Below are 22,057 nucleotides of genomic sequence, written 5' to 3' on the forward strand. Positions count from 1 at the left end.
CCTTGCCTAACTACAACAAAACCAGCCCTGTCTAATTACCTCATTCTTCAGCCTGAAAAGCATTAAAAGAATGAGTTGCTAAAATAAAGCTCCACCCTTCAAACCTCCAGACACTCTTCCTTCCTGCAGTTGCCATTTCACCTTACAGCTTATAAATCCTGGACTCCAACCACTCAATAGGGTTCTGTCTTTTTGACATCTTGGCTTCTAGAACTGATCTCGAAGAACATAGAACTATATGTCACAATATCTGCCCAGAAAGGCAGGAAAAATAATCTCAACCTTTTCTTTACTGTTTGATGCAAATAAATGGCCCCTAAAACAGCCAAACTCCACAGTTTACACTGAGCAACTTCAAATCTGAACCAGTGAAAGGATTCAGGGAATTTTTATTTTTCCTGGCATGAAGAGACCTCCAATGTATAGTGCCTGGTGTAAAAGTCACTGAGAAGGAATGATCTTTGTAGCCATAAGCAGATCAAGTACAGAGGCAGTATTTCATGACAGTGTTAAGTCAAGTTCCACTACATTTGGAATTTAGATTGAAATTTCTCTGTAGCTGTGGATACATGTTCTAAACAAACAGCAAATTTCTCATGTTGAGCCTGTTTTTTTGTGCCTCCACACAAGTACACCCCTGTGAACCAAATTTCAGAGTAAATCACTTCCAACAATTAAGATGCCAAACCATCCCAAGGAGAAACTCTCTGAAATACCCACGAGTACTGTGAGCCTCCTCTCCATAAAACAACTTTTTTCCTCTCTATGCTTACAAGTAAAAATCTGTCAAGATTTTACTGCTCCTCCTCTTCAGCTTTCCAATCCTGTAATCAGCAAACTACTTTCCAGGCCAGGACATTCACTCAGATTGTCCCACTGATGAAGTGCAATACCGTTTGCACAATCCTGCTTTGGACTGAGCAACCATCAAATGCCAAATCATGGAATCCCAGGATGGCTTGGGCTGGAAGGGAACTTAAAAGTCCATCTTGTTCCACTCCCTGCCATGGTCAGGGACAACTTCCACCACCCCAGGTTGCTCCAAGCCCCATCCAACCTGGCCTTGGACACTTCCAGAGATGAAGCAACCACAGCTCTTCTGGGCATCCTGTGCCAGGGCATCACCACCCTCACAGGGAAGGAATTCTTCCCAACATTCAATCTAAACCTCCTCTCTTCCTTGTTAGGGAAGCACTCAATGTACTTCCTGCAACAACTACAGCACTAATTTACATCTGACACCTTACTGGGCATCACCTGGGGGTTTTTTGTTTGGAATTTGAGTTATATTTAATAAAGAATAACATCACTTAAGAGTCCCAGGCTAAAAGAAAGCACGTGTGGAACACACATGGGACATCCCCAATGCTCACCCTGAGCTGCTGCTGAACCCTTTGGAGGCAATGGCTGGACCTGAAAATTCCTCTTGTGTGGTTGGAACAGACAGCTCTGCCAGCTCCTCACTCTAGGCTTGGTCAGTTCTGCATCTGGGGATTTTCTAGTGATATAATCCAAATTTATGTCCGCTTTATGAAGCCATTACAAGTCCCAAAATTCTTTTACTGGGGGGACTGCCAAAAGCATGCCTGCACTGCTCAATCAGATAAATGGCTGATACAGGGCTTCCCTTCAACTCAGTGTGGTTGTTTTCATCTGCTTCCAAGTCTGAGGGTTAGTGGATTCAAAAGTAAGTCACTAGCCATATGTAAAATAAAATTTAAGCATCATTCTGGTGCTTTGCTTTTTTCACTTTAATTCCTCTTAGGAACTTTTTGTTCAGAGCTGGTGCTGTGAGCTACAGACCACTGACTCCAAACTCCTCAAGCTGCTCACGGAAAATGCAGTTTACTCCTAAAACACCACTCCTACTGACTTCTAGACATTTGGAGGCAATCAGCTGCCAATTCTGTAACAGATCAGCAGTAAAAACATCTTGTTAGGAAGGCAGAGAAACCATAAAAGACAGAGGAGAGGTTTTGCCAGTACACAACCATCTTCTGCCAAGTCCTCTCTACCTATCTCCAAAAGCTGGGGGGTGTGTGGGGAATTGTTCCAGGGGATTACTTCTCCTAAGTACACGCCTCTATTAATAACTGCACAGATACAGCAAGCATGCAGTGTGCTTTGAACGAAAACCCTATTTCTGCATCTTGCAGTATATAAACCAAGCAAACAAAGCTCCAAATGGAGAGGGATATGCACAAGGGAGAACTCCCCAAAAAAGCCTGAGAGTGTACGCAACCCATCTGGGGGAAAGTGATGTTATTTACACAGAAGGTTTTGATGGAAAAGCAGGTCAGCACTAGGAACCTTTCTATATTCTTGGCAACTTTAAATGCTTTTCTTGAAGGAGGACAATTTAAAAAATGACAACTTGCTCTTCCAGGTGAAGGTAATGTTTTTCACTGCACAACTGATTTTACAACTAACAGCAGGAAACATGCTGCCACCTCCAGTTCTGGAAATCCATTTAATTCTGCTCTCCCTGAGAGCAAAATTTAACCTCATGAGTTCTTGCTGAAACATGAACTCATGGAACAAGAGAGTTACCTCCTGAATGGACAGGAGAAGCAGTACACTTGGTTAAGTCTACTAAAACAAGAAGAGAGGCGAGAAAGAAGGAGGTTAAAGCAGTTTTTCAGAGCCCCTTTTTTGTTACCAGACGTCGGAGTGTGTTGTGAAGACTCCGTCTTTCAGCGATTCCGGGGACATCCAGCGGACAGGCAGCAAACCCTTCCCTCCTTTCCGGTAATAATCTGTCTCGTAGATATCTCTCGTCATGCCAAAATCTAGAAGGTAGAAATACTCTGAGTTTGTGTGAGAAAATGAGGAACACTTCCCCTTCCTACAAGGCAGAGAATCACACTTGGATGTGAGGAATCCGCGCTGTGTTCCCACGACACTTGGCTTTGCAGACACTTCAGCTGCCGCCTCGGGGCTGGTGACCTTCCCTCCCAACACCAACAGACTGTGCCGCTGACTTCGGGGGTGACAAGTCTGAATGGTTTAAATATAGGAATGTGAAAAGTTGCAGCATTTATGCTCAAGCTTTGCAGTAAGATGAGTCTTCTGAAGGTCACACAATTCACTAATTGTCCCCCAAATTCAGTGATTTCCGTTTTTTTTTTAAGGAGCTCCTTTAGTGCTCATAAGCATTTTGTTTAACTGAACAATCTCACATGCTGCAGGAAATACTTCTCTTGGTTTTCTTTTTCCTAGTTCCAAAGGCAATTCCCAGTTTCTGTACAATATTCCATTTCAAGTGCTACAAAGGATTATGCTGTTCATTTGTGATTAACACACCCAAATATTAAAGACATACTTCCAGTTTATATTCATGCTTAGCTGTAAATTGATAAGCATTTGCACAACTTGGATCTAAAGATGTTCATCCCCCTGACTGTAACTCAGATTTGTTCCAGTGTTTTTCCTCCACAATCAGTCTGAGACAGAATTGCTGGGTCTCACACTTGCCTATTGAGTCCAGTTACTGTGTACTCAAAAAGCTAATAAATTAGAGGTCATCAGTCCTCTGACTAATATTAAATTCTGTGTGATAACACACAGGGCAAAATCCATTTTACCAACACAGACCTGTAATTGCCCCTTTTCCCCCCCAGGAAACGTGCACAGAACTGCCCCAGCTCTCTGCTATCACCAGTCTGTGGTGAGTGACCAAGCAGGGGTACCAGGGACACGGGTACCCAGGGTGATTATGACTAAAAAGCCCATCTGTGCAGCTCTTCCATCACTCCCACACACCAGGGTGACTTTATCCTGCCTGAACGGAAGATTCTTTCAAAATGTAATGCAAATAAGAAACAGACAGGCAGTGAGCACAGGGTAGTGTGGCATAAAGCTCTTCCTCTGAGATCTGAACAGTCTGAGATGGTGTGTTCCAGCCAAGATGTTCCTAAACTGTTTCAGCATGAGGGGATTTTCAATGCTGCCACATAAACAAGAGCAGTGCAGCACATTTACAAAGTGCTTTTGGGGTAACCATGAACACATTAAAGGGAAAGAGTGCACCATATCTTCAGTTTACAGAATTGTAAAACAAGCTGATGGGGGCAGGAGGAGAAAACTGGAATGGGAAGGATTTAGGCTGACTTCCCACGAACCTGCAGAAAATACACAAAATCCCCAAAAGATCTTATTTCCTAATTAACTGACTCAAAATGAAATCATTTTTTTCTTTCTCCCAAATGACAGGATTACTTACACAAATTATCAAAATAGCTGAGTTAAGCTCAGAGAAAAAGAATTAGTTTCCTGCAGCAGAAGGCTGTTGCTATACATGTTATTTTAATATGCACAACTCAAAAACAGCCAACAGCTTAAAATCACTCTCTCTGGAGAGAAGACTGAAAAAACTCATCTGACACTATTTTGGAGGGATGGTGAAAGGAAAAAAAAAATTGGTGATCTAACAGCAGAGCAGAAGAAAAGCCATTCAGCTGTCTGGGAAGCAGAACTCCAGTTTAGACTGGAAAGCACCCAGCTGAAGTAATTTCACTTCCAACTCAGATATGATTTAAAATAATCCTAAAATTCTCATTCTTGAATTAATAAACAGGAGGTAGAATTATTTTTGTGCATTGTCAGAGACATGAATGACACACTACTGGTAACTACACCATCCTCCCAGATGTCTGCAGTACCTGAACCTAAATCACTGCCTCTTTTTAAAACCCACATGCTGTACTGTTGACACACTGGAACAACAGAAAGTAGAGGTATTCCAGAGGTTTCAACTCAGTGTTAACTGCTCACAGGTCTTAAATCACAGTAATCTTCACAAGGAACATATTTCATTATGCAGATATTTCAACTAGAGCTCAGCTAAAAAAAAATAAAAAAAAATAAAAAGCCTTCTAGGACACTGATTTTCCAGGGTGATTGTATGAGCTGTGTCAGGGTCAGGACAGCCCACCTCCAATTTTGACTGTGAAGTCCTCTGCCACCATGCAGTTCCTGGCGGCGAGGTCCCTGTGCACGAACTTGTTGGCGTTGAGATAGGCCATGCCGTCCGCGATCTCCCCGGCCATCTGGATCATCTTCTTCAGCGTCGGGGGCGCCTGCCCAGGGTTGTTCTGAGCAAGATGAAGGTCAAACAGTTAACAGACCACATCCATTCTCCCGTGCACATACTGTCCTCGTGTACTGCTCCTTTAATTTATCCACACTGGAATTTCTAGATCAAGGGCAAGAGCTGCTGAGCTCATTTTCTACATAGGCTGCTGTGATTTCAGTGGCAAGTGACCTGTGTGTCATCTTTATCCTTCAGACTCTGCATCATATGAGACAATTTTAGCTGTTAGACTGATGGCTTATGCATGAGAGTTTGCACAGGAGCTAAGATAACAGATATTTACTTTCCAGCAGGGGCAATAGGCAGGACACACAACATTAAACAATTATCCTAACACATGTTCTTAAACCAGCCAATTTCTGTAACATCTTGATGAGAAAGTAGATAGACAAGAGACCCAATGCAAATCTGGAAAAGAGGGCTCAGTGGCACAAGAAGGGACCTATTCCATGTGGCACCCTCAGGAAAGAGCTGTTGGAGATCACACAACAGCTCATGTTCTGTCCTTAGACTGAAAGAGAAGGGCAGGAAAGGCTAATTGCCTGCTGCTTCCAACGTGAGGCTGTCTTGTTCAAGATGATTCAAACTGAAGAAATAAACATCCAGCCACTCATGACTCACCTCTGTGTCTGGCCTCAATGATCTCAGGTAACTTTTGAGGTCCCCACGTGTCATCAGCTCCATGATAACCAGTGTAGGCTGGCCCTGAGAAACAACACCAAGCAGCCGAACCTGGCAGAGGAAAAACAAATGTTCAGTACAAGTACACAAGTACAGCTAATTATCATTTATTCATGTTGATATGTAGTCCTGTGGGAAAGGTCTGAATGTAGATTTGGTTCCACTTTCTGACTGGGGTTTCACGATAATATTACAAAGCTGTGCAGAGTTGAAGCTAAAATCCCAAATTCCCACTTCAGTCCTGGAACAGCCTCGTGTCAGTGAGCACCAGGGCTGGATGAGTCACAGCCTCGTCACATCTTCAGGACTCACCACATGGTGACAGTTGAACTCCTTCATCACCGAGGCCTCGTTCAGGAACTCGATCCTCTCGCGCATGCTCGCGGACTCATTGACTGTCTTGATGGCCACCCTGGTCTCTGGCTCATCCTTCACCACTCCCTTGGCTATTCCCTCGTACACCATTCCAAAGGAGCCTTGCCCGAGCTCCCGACACATGGTGATCTTCTCCCGGGGCACCTCCCACTCGTCTGGAACATACACTGAGGGGAGAGAGAAGAGGCCCTGATGTTCCACAGCTGCCCGTGCTGGGATCCCGCCCCGCTCCACAACAACTGCCCCGACAGTTCTGGGGTTCAAACCCCACACAGAATGCTGAGACCTTGGACCATGTGTGCAAACAGGCCAGGGGCTGTCCCACACAGAGGCAGGGGGATGGTGGCATACAAATAAATCTGAAAGAAAGCGGGAGGTGAAGGGGCCTCACTATGGGACTGACATATGGGGATAGAAATAAAGAACACCAAAGCCAAAGCCAGGGTGGGAAGAGGCTCAAATCAATGCTTTAGGCCAAATCTTTTCTTGGAATCCTTGCTCTCCTAATTCTCTCCCAGACAGCATCAAACATACTTGATCATCTGTATCAGTTTAGTGTCTGCTGTATTCTCTATTAACACTGATTTTATGGCTAGAGGGAAGCAGACTCTGATCCAACAGTTCTTTGCATGGCACTATTCTGATCCCTTGCACACACACCACTGCACCAGCAAAGGCAGAACTTGCTGCTGCTGCTGCAGGTCTTTGATCTGAGGCAGAAAAGAGCTCTCAGAAGGTGACTGCCAGGAGGCAGGACTGCCTCAGGCACAAAGATATCCAAGTACTCACTGATGCTGCTGCCTATCAGTCACCAAAGGAGGGGACAGTTGTGTCACATGTTCTGCATGGGTGAAATGACAGGATGAAAACAGAGGATTATAGCATCAGCTGTGGCAGACCTTTAACCCTAATGGTGTTGCTACAAAAAATAACAGTAAAATAGTCTGCTGCCACTCTGGGAAAACCCATTACTCTCCTGGGGGCTTTGGGAAATACTATTCCAGCAAGAATTCTACAACAGCAGTGCCAAACTCAACCATAAACAGGAAAACTGAGGCCTCAAGGACATTAGTCTGATGCTGTGATTTCTTCAAGTAGTGGGTTTGTTTCAATAGGGCAAAACAGAGCTTAAAACGTCAAACATGAATGAAAGACCACAAATTCATTCATTCTTCCTTCATTCCAGTGAAAACATCACTGGATGAGTAGATGTTAATCTGAAAGTGAAACTAGTGAATCCAAATTTGCCTCAGGTGGATAAAAGTACTGGAAAACAATTCAAAAACTCCCCAGTTTCAACAGACAAGTGGCATTTATGTATTAGCAATTGCAGATTCCAGGGCTGTCCTAATAAAATAGGGAAAGTGGCTTTACAGCACATCTTTTAGGGTTTCATACCTTTCAAAGTCACACACCAACAGAACACAGGACAGTAAAGGCATCACAAGTTAAGGTCACACTCACCATCTGAGGCACTGAAGTACTCAGGGTTCACAGAAGCATAAAGTACCCCATTGCCCAGTCTGTCACTGTTCCTGCAGAAATATTGGGGTTTATTTCTTTTATCTTTAGATCTGAGTATATTTCAGACTATCTCTTCTACAGCTTTTCCAGTGCTAGCTCAACCACAGAATATTATTTACTGCATGTGGAGTTCTTCAGACAAAGGGGACGAACTGAGATCTTATCTACCTCACATAATCAATGGGAACACAGTCCAGAATAGCTTGTCAGGAGTTCTGGAGTGTTCTCTACCAAATCAGCACCAGGAAAATGTAAATACAAGGTACTTCTAGCTGCTGGGTAAACTTCTTTTAAGAAGGGCAGCTATATTTTTATACAACCAGGAGACCCGTGGCTGAGAATGCACTTTACCATCATCAGCTCTGCTGTGGGAGCAAAGGTTTTTAGCAAAAGACAAAAGTGGGGGATTCCATTCAACTATTTCCTAAGTGTTTCTAATATTTTATTTTGAAACCACACAATGCCACACTCCCAATTTTACAGGGATGAGTTTCAGAATAAGACATGCAATAAATGCACTTTGAGAGCGTTTGCAGGAGACAGGCTCACAGAGAAAATATTCTTGTGTTAGAACAACAGTTTAAACAAGGCAAAAATATCAGAAATTTCACCTGAGAGAGCCTAAGGAAGGCAAAGCATGTATTGTAATCATCAGAAACAAAGCCCTGTCTGGAGAGCTTGAGCAGAACTGGTACCACTGTCTGCAGTGCTACCAGTGAATTAGAGCTGGAAATCACAGGATACTCAATGAGCATAATTAATGTGAAAGTAATAAAAAATATCCACAGCTAGAAAGTTGCAAGACTGAACATTTGTACTACTATTAAGTTCTCATTATGTAATTCAATGAGATTAAAAAAAAAAAAATCACTAGTTACAGAAAACAAAACAGGAAAACAAATTACCAGAACAGTCCCAGTGACAGTTCTTGGCCAGAATATAACTTTTTAAGTGGATGTAAGACTTAAAAAAACCCTTTAAAATTTGAAAAAAAAACCAAAAACCCAGATTAACCTAAATTGAGCTAACTTTTCATTATTTATGTTGACTCATATTTCAGTCAAATCTTCTGATTATACAAGGTCCAGTGTGTGCCACCAATGCCTCACAGATATGTTTCTCACAAGCCTTCCTCTTCCCACTCCATCATGATACTGCAATAAAAACCCTCTTCATCTTTCCAGCAGCAGCAGCCAGATGCTGCTAACTCTAAACCACCTCCTTTTCCATACCAACAAGGCAGAATCTACCTCAGCCTCTCAACTCCTCTGAATGTCATTTCTCTTTTTAATCTCTAACTCGCTCCACAGGCACAGATTTGAAAATAAACAACTCCCCTCCTGCAGGTTTAAGCACCAGCACATGGAACTCACCTCTTTTTGTTAAAGACATAGAGCATTATCAGCAATCCCCCAAGGATGAGCAGCAGAGCAATAGGGAGCACAATTACCAAGTGCAGGAAGTTTCCATAGTTTGCTGCTGCAACCAACAAGAAAACAATTGTATCAGGGTTTCTATAAAACCTCTGTTAACAAAGAAACATTCAATACCCACTCAGTGTATTTCCATACAGGGAAGAAATCAAAGTTCTCATTTTCTTGTCTGATGTGGAAAAATGCACTCAAAACCCTCCCTGACTGCAGATGAGTGAAACAAGAAAGCAGACACTGAAAGGCATTAATTTTGTACAGAACAGTGTCTGTCTGGGCTTTGTTTTCACAAGTTATGCTTAAAGGACTTGCATTCCTCAGTGAACAATATCCAATTGTTCACTTGCACATTCACCTTTTTTTCCACCTTTTGTTCACCTTGCAGCTGCTCATGTTCAGAATATCCACGCACTGCTCTTTACTTCAAATTGTTCCAAGTTCAGCAACCAGAAAACCAGAAAGGGATAAAAGGTGGAGCTGCAGTTTTCTGGGGATATAATTGCTCTACAACTAAACACAAAATGTCTTAAAGAGGGTCTCTGTGGTCATGTTCTTCCAAAATAAAAATTACTCCCATTGTCAGGACCAGCAGCACCCTTTCATCAAGACACCTTTTTTATCAAATGTCACTCAGAACAGGTCAACCTGCCAGCCAAAAATCTACACAAATGATTTGTTTCTCTAATTATTTTGCAATTTTAAGCAGGTTTGCCTTGTTGCCACAGGTTTTGTACATGGCAGCTCTCTGTTGTTATAGCTAACATGACATTCCCAACACAGCTGCACATCCCAGGAAGCCACAAAGCCACAGCAGGGTGTTCTCCACCCCCACTCCTGGGTGCAACCCTCACAGACACTCAAAGCTGCAAGGAAAGGACCACACCTCACATACCCCTCCTGGCTGTCAACACTTGCCCAAAAAAAAAAAAAAAAAAAAAAAAGGGTAAGAGAAGAGTTCCCAAAGAACCATCAGCAAGTCAGATGAGTGTTCAGAGGAAAGAGGCTCAGATACCCAGACACATCAACATCAGGAATTATTGAGAAGACAATAACCCCCCAGTTTGACACAGACTATTAACACTTGTCTTACATTTGGGCTGCACATAGAAAGAGATGGGCTCAGTCCAGGACCCATTCCCAGCTAAGGAAGTGGCCTGAACTCTGGCAGAATAGTTTCCAGGGTTCAAGTGAGTCAGTTTAGCTCCTCCAAGCTTCTTGTATTCCTGTCTGGAAACACATTCCCGCTTCTCCTAGAAGAAAAAAGCAATTTACACATGTTATTATCTTCACATTCTGGAGAAGGCAATATAGCTGCAGGATAAGCTCATTTTTATAACTAAAAGCCCCACCTGATCAGTTTTACTTCAAACACCATAAGGAGATACGTGGAATTTAAGAACTCAAAGGAAATGAAGGAAAGACATGGCAGGTGCTGGGTGTCTGAAATCACAATTTCTGTTTGTGCAGCACTGCACAAAAGCATGTTAAGAAAGATCCTTTTTTGTGCATAAATTAAGAGTTATGAGCTATAATGTCAAATCCTCACCTCACCATGCTGCCCATATTTGATTTCATACATGAGGATCAGCCCATTAGGATTTGCAGGCTCCAACCACTTCAGGTAGACAGTATTTTCCTCTTTTGCTTCCCATGACACCGTTCCTGGAATGTTATCTGCTCCCTCTGTAAAATATTTACAGGTGATGTGAGAACAACACCTATGACTAAAACAGGAACTGCAGCAAGAGTGGAAGAAAATGGAAAGTTCAGAATATTCTTCAGGTGCAGAAGCTCTGCAGCAAGAGCCATTCAAATCCAGGGAAGAAACTCCATTGGCCAAGGGCCTGCTGGAGATTAGCTCACTCTGAACCACTGGCTCCCAGAAAATCAGTGCAGAGCATACAGCCCCACCAGGCATGGACTCTGTGTGCCAAAAACCCCTATTAGCACCTGATTCTTCCTTCCCAATTCTCCCCAAACCCAAAACAGTGCAGGGAGCTGTTCCCACCAAATGGCTGCAAACACACAACATCAGCCCCACTGACAGCCTCTTGATAAAGCAGTCATAGGAAATCCATCCCCATTTAAAACAGCCTCACCAGCAATTCAGGAACTGCTTTATCCCTATTTAGTTCCTAATAATTTTACATGACTTATTAAAAACTTAACAGGAATGCGAAGCGTGTTTCAGTCTAGACTGAAAAAATACCACCTTCTCAAATATAACAGAAGAAAACAGGATTGTGTAGCCTTTAATTTTCAGAGCATGTGTTAAAAATCTGAGAACACTTCTTTCCTTTTCCCTGATCTCACAGATTTCCTTATTTCCTTGAAATAAGCGAAACTTTTTGCTTTTTTTACTGACACAGCTGGATCTGGATTATGATAGCCCTTCCTTCCAGAAACAAAACAAAATTGCTACCATTCTGCATCCAATATCCCCAGACATCTGCTGGAGTCAGAAGCTTGTTGCTGGATGCATATGAGCTTACACTAAAATCATCTCTATTCTTCTCAGAAGTACAATCTGCAAAAGTCCCACAGACGAGCACAGCATTCAATGCTTCCTATTTGAAGTAGTCTAGAGGCCAGGGATTGGGCACAAAGAAACACAGTATTCCTCCTGTTCCCAGGCTGGACAAATGCATGGTCGTACTGTGACAGAAGAAACATTTGGCAAACATTCCCACCAGCAAAACTCCAACATCTGCAAACAGTTCCGAGTGAACACAGCAAAACCAAACATTAGCAGAGAAACGTTGCTGTGGCTCTATTCAGCACACAGGGAGCTGAGGAACAAAACCTTTCAGCCCACCATGTCTGGGGGTCTCACTTCTATTGCTGGGAAACAGAGTCTCTCCTAATTATCCTGGCAGTCAACTTCTCCCTTTCTCCAGCTCCCCAGCACAGACTCAAACACATCACTCAGTACACACAACACCAGTCAAGGACGTGAAGCAAAAAAAATCTATGCAGCTTCAATTTATCCGAATGCATGGAAATTTTTTTTACTATACCCCAATGTAATTCTAACTGGTTTGGGAGAGCCTGTCCCCCTGAGCTTGATCTCTGCCCAGGAAAGGCAGAGAGCCTGTGTGAGCATACCTGAGGGCATCGTCCTGGCAAACACGAAGTTGGACGCGCTGCAGCCGAGCGTGTCGGCCTCGTGGTTGCAGCTGTGAATATCGATGCGGTAAAGAGTGAAGGGCTGGAGATGGGAGATCACGGTTCTCTCCTTGCCATCCACCTTGGTCTCAAAGAAGGGATATTCCACCTCGCTCTCCTCCGTGTCAGAGGCGTTGGTGAAGTGCTCGGTCCCGGTCGCGTTCCGGCTCCGGGTGGCCAAGGTGGCGTTGGCGATTCGGAACACGTCCCTCCGCTTCCGGTCGGGCCTGAGGAGCACACACGGGTACAGAAAAGGGCTCATTAGAGAAAATCCACCTCGTCTCCAGAAAATCCACTTTGTTCTCCAGAAAACTGTGCCAAACACCCCAGCGAAACAGGCAACAGCTAATAAAAAAGCTAAATAAAGGAAACTGCAAAACAAGAGGAAAACTTTCTCTAAATTTGAACCCGTCACGTGTCAGCACATCTCATTTCTCTCTCTTCTCGTCAGGAACCAAACAAATCTCTGAAGCTCACACTGTGTCCCAAGATGAATGTGCAAACTTCTGACCTCACACAATAATCCAACCAGCAAAGAACAGTTTCATCATTACTCAACAAGCGTCCTGGATTTGTGTTTCATGACAGTGATGCAGATGTTTAAAATAAAAATCTGATGCTAAAGGTTGAAAAGGTTGCGGGGGGGGAAATTGTTTTGAAGTTTGCTGGATTAGCAAAGGAAGCTGAGCCTACTGAGAGCTAGCATTGCAGTTGTGATGAAATTAGAATGTATTGCACTGAGAGAGAAACCTTGGAAGGCAGCTGAAGGCCATGAAGGTTGACCATCACTCAGGTGGTCATTTCTGTATCTCTGCTTCTCTCACCCAAACAAAAGCTCTGCAAAGGAACAATGCTCCTATGTAAGAAAACCCAGCACCAATATTGTGTAGAGGCAAAAGTTCAATGAGCAGCTTTGCCTTACAGGCACCTGGGTGAAATTTAAGCAGAGTTGAGAAGTTGAGGATTTACAGCCACACCATCGCTTTCTCAAGCCCAGGGAACTGCTGTAGTGGACAGCCCCAAGTGACAGGACAAGGATCAAGGTACTCTCAGAACCACGTGGATCAGGTAACCAACACCCTGTGGCCATACACTGGACCTGTCCCTTGGTCCTGCCCCAGATCTGAGGCTGTTCTGTACAGGAGCACCAACTACAAGGGGCAGTCTGGCTTCACTGCTCCTGCGTCTCCAAGGGCTGCAGGAATGCTCACACCCAGAAAGCAACAACCCAGGGGAGGTAAAGGAGAAAGTACGAAGAGTCACACTAAAAAACAAATCTGGGCTTGAATCCTACCCCTGAAATCACTTCACCAGTGCCCATGGAACACCTCACCAAGGGCATGAGGTCCAACAGCTCTACCAGAGAGCGAGTTACAAACCAGGCAAATGAGGCCTCCCTCAAGCACACAACAGGAGGAAAGATGACTCAACAGGAGAACTTAATTCACTGACAAATATATCATCTGAGTACTTGCAGCCACAGAGCAGCATGCTGCAGAGAGAGCCAAGAACAGGCTCGCTCAGTTTTGAAACCTTCTGGCAGAGGCTGGATGAATTTTTTTCTTTAGGAGCTCACTAAAAAAATTTCCAAAATCCCTTTACTACGTAGTGAGTAGTCATTTTGACACTCTAACCACCATGTAAACCACGTCACAGAAATAAACACAGACAAGAAACAATTTCCTAAGTTAACAACAAAATGTTTAAGCAACACACAAGTGAATATCTTGTCAGTTAAAGCAATTTCATAGGATATAAGCATTTGTGCCTTGTCTACACTGGTATCTATGGAAGTTACTAAACCTATTCACCCTGTTTACAATGTGTATTGATTTACTGCTTTAGCTCAGTGGAAAGAACAAACTTCTCATCAGTAAGAAGCTGGATGCCTAGCCCTCAACTGATGAACATTTGCACAGATTCTGTGGTCAAAGCAGTGTAAATAAAAAGTTCATTTTCAGTCAACCACAAAAGCATGTGCCAATGCAAGAACCCAAAAGGCCTGACTTTTCACTGCTTTTATGGGATACATGGAGCTTCAAATCTTTGGTGGTATTTGGGGGTGGAGGGGAGTACAGCCATACCTTTTCTTTGGAGAAAAAGATAAAGGAACACAAAACTTGCTGGTGAAAACTACAGTGGTGTCAGGAAGAGAAAAGAGTTGCAGGATAACCACAAGGCAAAAGTAATTAAAACATCATGAGATTGACCTCAGTGCTTTTTGGTCAAGCAGCTTCCTGCATTCATGAAATGCAGAGATAAAGGCAAAAAACAAGCATCCAAGGAAGTAAGGAAAAGTCTAGAGATAAAAACTTGAAAACTAATTTATTCTATTAAGGGAGAAGAAGAAAAAGAAATGCAAGAGAAAAATTAAAAATAACAGTATAGAAATTCAATCAAATAAAAAAGATCTAAAAAAACTTTGGGCTATTTAACAGCAAAGCTCACTCTTTCTGTAGTTCATGGCAATTTTAATGTTACTGCTCAGACTACACAAAGAGCCTGGCCCATCCCACTCATTAAAGAAACAAAAACCTTGAAGAAGAAACTCATTCTCCTCTGGTAGTGAGTGGGTAGTGAGTGATTCTTCAAGATTAAGCAGAGTCCTGTTTGAAATCCACCACGGCACTAATACACATGGGGTCATCCAGAAGTTGTACAAGAGATTAGATCAACAGACTTCTTAATCAATCTTAAAATCACCCAGCCAAATACTTTCATGCTGTATTACATATTGCAAATATTTAATAATAACCTGGACACAGGTAGAACACTGGAAACAAATACTACTATTGAGGCTTGCACTAACATATTAATTAACTTCTCCCTTGGGAAAGAGAGGAAAAAATGAAATCAAGTAACAAGCTGCTTAGATTTGTCCCATGGAGATGTCTCACCAGCTCATAAACTTTAATTTCCCTGACATACAGTCTCTTAAAAGTTGCTTGGCTATGCAGCTATTGCTGAGCATTGTCCCTTATCTGCTCCTGCTGTTACAAAACACTCTAATGACAGTAATTTAAGAGAAAAGGACAAGCTTTCAGGAAATTCTCTGTGAAGTGATCAGTTTGTTTGTTACTGAGTTCAAGGTTCTATGAGTTTTCTTGGAGGGGGGCAGGACTGCAAGAAAATCTGGGAGAAGACAACACATTCTGAATTACAAATGTTTGGGGAAATAGAGAAACTTCCTTTTCAATAGACTTTCAAGCAGTTTACACTTGACATATGGCTTTCAAAACTCCTTGCTGTGCTATTTCATGAAGTTCAAAATCAGATCTGGTGTTTTCCCATGGCTCAGGATTTCCATTGTGATCAGACATGGAGGCTGTAACTTCCCTGTACCTGATCTTGGCTGCTGCTTCTCATCATCACTGCACAAATGCTCAGTGTGACCCCAACACAGCTCGGATAAGATACTTCACACCTCCCAGGAGAGGCAGTATTTAGCTCCTCATTCTTTGGATAAAGCTAGGAAGCATGGCGAATATCAAAGTCTCAACCCCAACAAGTCAATCCAACACATCCTTGAATAAAAGTCCAAAAAAATACAATGGAGAATGGTATGAACCAACAACAATGCTACACTAGACTTCTCAAACACAGTATTTGACCATGGACTTCCCCTGCCAGGAGGGAGACAAGGTTTACAACTGAGATCTAACAGAGTATTGAAGACTGTAACACAACAGCTGTACACTGTGTGCCCTGTCCCAGCATCCAATCACCCAAAGTAACAACACCTTACCTGAAAGATAAATTGGAAACTCAAGGATCAAAATCACCAATTAATTCAGTAGTATCTACTCTGTGCTGCAGCACAGAATCATTACAATTCCATTTAATATGTAAGCAGGTGCTTATGGTGGAAGAGTGGAAATATTTAATACTTCTCTGCAGCGCTGACCCAGGAAACACACAAGCCCTTTGCAATTAGTGCAGTGAGAAAAGAAAATCAGTTTCCCTTCTGTGAAGCAACTGTGCCCTTAATTTCAAAGATAAATTCAGATTAGGAGCACAAGTGCTTAAATGGTTATTTAGAGAGAAATCACATCTGAAACCCTCTGCCTGCCTCATGTTGCTTGTCTCTGAAACCCTTAGAGACAATGAGCTCCTTAAGTGACTCTTGAGTCTGAAAAGAAACCATCACTGAAATCCTTGATCAATACAGTTAAGAACCCTTACTATGGGCTAGATCTGAAAGAAAGAAATGAAAACTGGCAAATAAGAGAAACTGCAAAGAAAGGCTGTGGATTGTCTCACATGAAAGGAAAAGTAACGTTCATGTTTCTGTGCTGTCATGTCCAGGAAACCTCAGCTCTAGGAAATGTTGAAAGATTAAATGATCAGCCGTACTTCCAAAGAAGAGTCCAAAACCCTTTACCTGGGGACAAAGATGGAGTTATGAAGGAAGTTCTCAAAGACTTTCCGGTACTCTGCTTCCTCCTTCTCCGCCTGTTTTTCTGCCTCTGTCTTGGGACAAGCACAACAAGGTCCTTTTTCTCCCCCACAGCCCTCTGGCTTGGTGGGCTCAGTGGCTTCCTCTGTATCAATGGTCCCATCAGCATATCTTCGAATTGGGACTTTATCTTGAAAGAAAAGAACAGAGCTGGTTTCTTTCTCTCCAGATCATGGATACAGCAACAATCTGTATTTACCCATTCCCTCTACTGGCTGTTCAACACAAGAGCATTGAGTTCTCCTACCTTTGGAGCAGTAATTGTGTCTGTACAGGTAACTGTCCTGAGGCTGCTGCTGCCAGCGCACGATGTAGTAGGAGAGGTTCCCATTGGGAAGAGAGGGAGGATTCCATTTCACAATCAGCTGGGATGAGGAGTTGGATGCTGAAATAACATCCAGGGGAATGGATGGCACTAGAGAACAAAAAAAAAAGAAAGAAAAAAGAAAGGTATTTAAATCTAGAGCACTCTACAATGTATTTCCATGCAAGCTTTTGAGTGAATCCCAATGCATTTCTATACTTCAAGGGAAAACACCACCTTATTTCAAAGAAAGGATTTTCTACTTATGCCAAAAGTTAAGGGTTCAACTGCAACCAAGTCCCACCCCAAAGCTGTACTTAAATTCATCTTTACAATGGAACAAAGCCTGAAATTCTAACTCCAAGAAGCTCCCCATAGTTCCTAATGAAGGTAATACCTGAAAAAAGTTTTAATTCAGATTTTAATACTACTTTCATAATTAGTCAAACTGCTAGCACTGTGCACATAATCTGCACATAAATTTTATTTCTGTATCAACAACAGGACTTTCACAATAATACACTAATCACACCTGCAGCACTGTCAACCTCTCAGCCCAGAGCCTAGCATCTCACCTGCAGCATTGGTTCGAATATATATAATTTCACTTTTTGCTCCATGAATATGATGGTTTTCCATCATTGTGAGGGTAACAGCCTTGACATAAATGGCATACTGAGTCCAAGGTTTCAACCCTTGCAGCAGAATTCCAGGATTGTTCTCCTTGTTTGGTGGCAGGTCAACATCAACCATGTTCCAGCTATTGGAGCCACACGCATCTTGCCCATCATATTCTGTCACATTTTTGAATGGTCTGAAATATTCAAAGAAAAAAGTAGCACAAATGTTTATTTTCTCCCAAAGATTGTCATATATGTATAAGAGTGCCTTGCTTCAAAGTTGCTCAATGAAGCAAATAAAGCTTACTTGCTTTCCACAGCAGAATGTACCTGAAAAAAAAAAATCTGTATTTCCAAGCAGTAGAAAATTCAGAGTTCAGTTTTAGTCATGAGCAATAAAGTAACATTCTCCAAGAAAACACTATATTTATTTTTTTTTTTTTACTCAAAACAGGCAGTGAAATGCTTCAGACATATTTAGACTTTAAATAAACATATATCAAACAGAAGGAAGTCAAAACAGTTATTGATAGTGGCCAAGCTTTTTACCATAAAGAACCCAAAGTTCCAAGACCAGCCTTGACCAGTACATTGGGCTTTTTACCCTTTTATTTCCACACAATACAAACACACTCATATAGTTCTACTTTCCAGAAGCCGTAACACTGGTGCAAGAGCATATAAACTATTGTTATTAATATCTGTACACTTGCCAGCACTGGCTTCATTGTAGAACAACACAATGATCTTTTTCAAGTGATGTGGGACATGAACCATTTGTGCTTCCATGTCTCACATCTTTGCTCCATGTGTCATTACCAGCATTCCACACCTCCCTTTCACACCTCCACACTGCTTGGAGAGTTATTTCTGTGCTCATTTGGGCTTTTTTATTATTTTAAATCTGAGCCATTACAAGGATATGCAAAGGCATATCCCAAGTAGTTTGGATTTCTCCAGTAACTGCCCCACACCTCTATTATCAAGAGATACTAATGCAGGAAATGACCAAAGCTGGACAGTCTAAATAACCCCAAACCCTGAGCAGACAAATCATCCACGTGGCAAGGCCAACTCCTGACCTCTAATGCTCTCTAGTCAGAACTTTGATTAGAAAAAGCAAGTATCTCAGTAAACATTAGGACTTAGGAGGAGCTCAAAATCAGACTCCTGAGAAGAGCCAAGCCATCCACCTTTCTCTTTTTGAAAATTTGAAACCTCCTGATGGATTTGCAATCCATTTGTAGGACTCATTCAAACCAATCCTCTTTTTAAAGGAGGCTTGTGCTTCACCAAGAATCAGAACAAAAGCAGGACTTGAGGATGAAGTACAAAAACTGGATGATCCAGCCTGTAGTATGAACAGAATCTTCTGCTCTGCCTTAGACTGCCCTGGTTCATCTCTGATGACATCTACTTACGCCTCTTTGTAGTAAACAGTGAAGCTGATGAGGTCTCTGTAATCTGGAGGGCGATACCTCTCCCACGTCAGCTTAATCCGATTCTTGAGCGTCGTGTTGGAAACAAAATGCAGAATTTTGCTTTCACCTGCAACGCAAAAGGACAGGACGTGCCAGAGTTGGCATCACATCACCCCTCAGTGTTTTTTGTTTCTTAGGTATCAGTTTTAGCTAATGAGCCTTTCCAGTAGCACCTATGACACCACAGGATACCAACAGCCTTTGTCTCTGCAGAGCTTCCTCTTTCCTCCTACTACCCTTAGAGCTTAAGGGTAAGCAGTGACCTTGGCAATCAGTTTAAAAAATGCTTGAGCCACTTGTTATTAATTTTTTTTGAAGAGGATTTTCTTTTAATGCATCATCGGAAAGCTCTTGAAAACTACTTCAGAGTCTCCCTGAGGGAGGAATGGAAGCCCTGTTTATCCACAGGACTGATTTTAGAAGCACTGAATTCATCATCTGGCTCCAAAGCACGCGCGGAGCAGTCACTGGCCTCTGTGTGCTCACTCTCCAGGACAACTTTTGACAACTACCATTTGTTTTTCTGGAGACTGAACAACATGGAAAAGACAAAGGAGTTTACATTCCCATTCATCAGAGGTTGGACCAAGAACTCCAAAACTCAGTTCATATACGGCACAACCATTTGATGGCAGCAGCTTCCAGCTACTCTTCTGAACAGACCTGGATGGAAGCCCACAGCTTTGAAATGAATGGCTTCCCACTACCAACTCACTGAGCTTTCCAACCCAGAACAAAATAGCATTTTAAAAACTTAATTCTTGGATGAAGAAATTGTGTTCTGTCAACTCTGAGCTGGTTTCTAATGTTCCATAGAAGCTCTGAAAATAAAGAGGTTTTCACCCTCGTGTACACTGGCACTGTTGGTGCTATCTTTGCAAAGGCAGTTGAGCTTTTGTTGATTCTTTTGCCCTTCTCAGAGTCAGAAAGCTTTCTGTACTGGTTTCTTAAAAAAGCAGGCAGCGGCTGGCACTGGCCTCAGTGGTAGTAAGGCCTGGCTGTGTGTCTGTAACTCCTCCAGGACTGCAAGGCTTTGCTCTATTGAACGTGCAAAGAATGGAGGGTGCTTACAACAAGGATCTGGGCCATCTGCGTGTCTGCATCGCGCCCAAAGAGACATTCAGCAGGCTACGTGTCCGAGTTTTGTAAGCACCATCCACAACAAGGGGACTTGACTTATACACAAGATCTATTTTAGTTTACTCAGCTCCAAAAACACCACAAAGCGACCAAGGGAAAAATGCATTGCCAGTTTTAAGGGTTTTGAGGCAAAATTTGTAAGCATTCTGAATTCCTAGAAGAGAGATTGCTTTTAAATGTGCTGTTACACCTGGAGACCTGATGTGCAGACCACCAAAGCCAAGAGAGGACTTTCCAATAACTCTGACCATTGCAGAATCCAAAATTAAATGCAGATAAGCTCAGGCTTAAGAATACTGCAGAACTTTAAAAATTGTTCTCAATTTAAAAGCAAGTAATTTGAAAATAAAGCAGAGCAAACTAAGTTTGGAAACAAGCATTTCTAGCAATCAGGTACAATATTTGGCAGGAACTTAAATGAAGGTGAATGTAACAGAAACAGTTTGCTTTGGTGTCTATGGAATTGTTATTCAGCAGCTTCCTTAGTATCAAGAATGAATAAGTGTCAGAGAGAGGAAAACCCCTAAAATGATGCACAGCTACAAAGGAGACTGAGAAATTGCTCCTTGTTGGATACACCAAACTACTGGATTTCATTTCTCATTTCCTAGGTATGTTCCTATTGTTATCTGCTGCTGCTGTCAAAAAACAGGGCATTTGGGAAGAAGTCATCTCCTACAAGTGGGTTTTACAAATGAGATAGGTACTGTGTAAGCACATCATTTTCCACTCATGTAAAGGTACCTTCACAGCTACAGCTGAAAGCATGAACAAACATGCTGAAAGCCTCCTGCGAATCCCAAACTCTAAATATTGCAATGGTCAGCAATGTGTCAGCATGTTGGGTTTGTTCTTGTGACACCCTCCTGTGCAGTTGGCATTGAGATTTTTTTTGCTTGTTTACTTACAAGAGGCTCTCTCCCCATTGTTCCTTGGATTTATATCTCCTTTGCTCTGTCGTCCCTTGGTTCCTGAAACTTCCTCCATACGGTAAATCTCAGAAACACACAGTTTAGGATTAAATGCAAAGTACATTTTCCCCTCACTGATTGTCAAGTTATGATGGTTCCAGTCCCACAGCTGCTGAAGATTGTGGTTGTCAAGCACATAGAAGGAATAATTCCTAGAAGAAAGTTTTTGAAGAAAAAATACTTGTTTTAATTCACAGCTCATTCCAACAAAGAGTAATTTACTATAAGAAAACTTTGAAATACTGTATTTGTTCCCTCTTACTTTAAATTGGTGTTCAGCAAAGCGCTTTCTTCTCTCCCATGGAGCAAGTTAACCCTGACTGTTTAGGGGGCAAGGAAATGAGTGTGACACAGGACTCCAAAGGTGAGACCACACCACCTAAACCCCACTCCAATGTGTTTTAAGAGTTGTATAGGAGCTGCTATGAGGAACATATAAATTCATGTCCTCTGAACAGCAGGTCTATACACTGGATTTTCCATTTGGTGGCAAATGGGAAGCAGTAACCTTACTTTATGGAAGGAAAAGCCTTCTGGAGTTCTGACAATAAAACACAGTCATTAACACAGCTCTTGCTTATGTTTACAAAAGCAACTCTAAGAGTTTGCATAGTGAGGTTTCCTTGCCTCTCTGTTCTGCCTCTTGGCCCAATAAAGATTTCCTATATTGTGCCAAGTAAAGTTGCACCTGCACATGGAAACCCAACAGCAAACAGTTATACTGACTGCACAGGATCCACACTTCAGAGCACAGAACCAAACACAGGCAGCTGTGCTGAGCCCACTCCCTAAGCACAGCCCTGGAATAACATGCACAT

At 42.4% G+C, this 22,057-nt stretch overlaps 1 protein-coding gene across 2 annotated transcripts in view; it reads right to left on the reverse strand.

The window, feature by feature from the left end:
• The window catches only part of IGF1R (insulin like growth factor 1 receptor), a 172,375-nt gene that overhangs the window by 14,943 nt on the left and 135,375 nt on the right, over nt 1-22,057 (reverse strand). The window contains exons 6-19 of one of the 2 annotated variants that reach the window (XM_041418296.1): nt 21,177-21,391; nt 19,069-19,195; nt 17,603-17,841; nt 16,971-17,138; nt 16,649-16,853; nt 12,208-12,494; nt 10,649-10,785; nt 10,193-10,352; nt 9,046-9,148; nt 7,613-7,683; nt 6,086-6,315; nt 5,714-5,824; nt 4,934-5,093; nt 2,660-2,789 (exon numbers count right to left, since the gene is read on the reverse strand). In XM_041418296.1, coding sequence (XP_041274230.1) covers nt 2,660-2,789; nt 4,934-5,093; nt 5,714-5,824; nt 6,086-6,315; nt 7,613-7,683; nt 9,046-9,148; nt 10,193-10,352; nt 10,649-10,785; nt 12,208-12,494; nt 16,649-16,853; nt 16,971-17,138; nt 17,603-17,841; nt 19,069-19,195; nt 21,177-21,391 — 2,343 coding nt within the window. Of the gene's footprint in view, nt 1-2,659; nt 2,790-4,933; nt 5,094-5,713; nt 5,825-6,085; nt 6,316-7,612; nt 7,684-9,045; nt 9,152-10,192; nt 10,353-10,648; nt 10,786-12,207; nt 12,495-16,648; nt 16,854-16,970; nt 17,139-17,602; nt 17,842-19,068; nt 19,196-21,176; nt 21,392-22,057 lie in introns of both variants that reach the window. The other variant, XM_041418295.1, reaches the window with a different exon arrangement.

The sequence above is a fragment of the Onychostruthus taczanowskii genome, unplaced genomic scaffold, assembly GCF_017590055.1.
Source record: "Onychostruthus taczanowskii isolate IOZ18803 unplaced genomic scaffold, ASM1759005v1 scaffold6, whole genome shotgun sequence".
Taxonomy (NCBI): Eukaryota; Metazoa; Chordata; class Aves; order Passeriformes; family Passeridae; genus Onychostruthus; species Onychostruthus taczanowskii.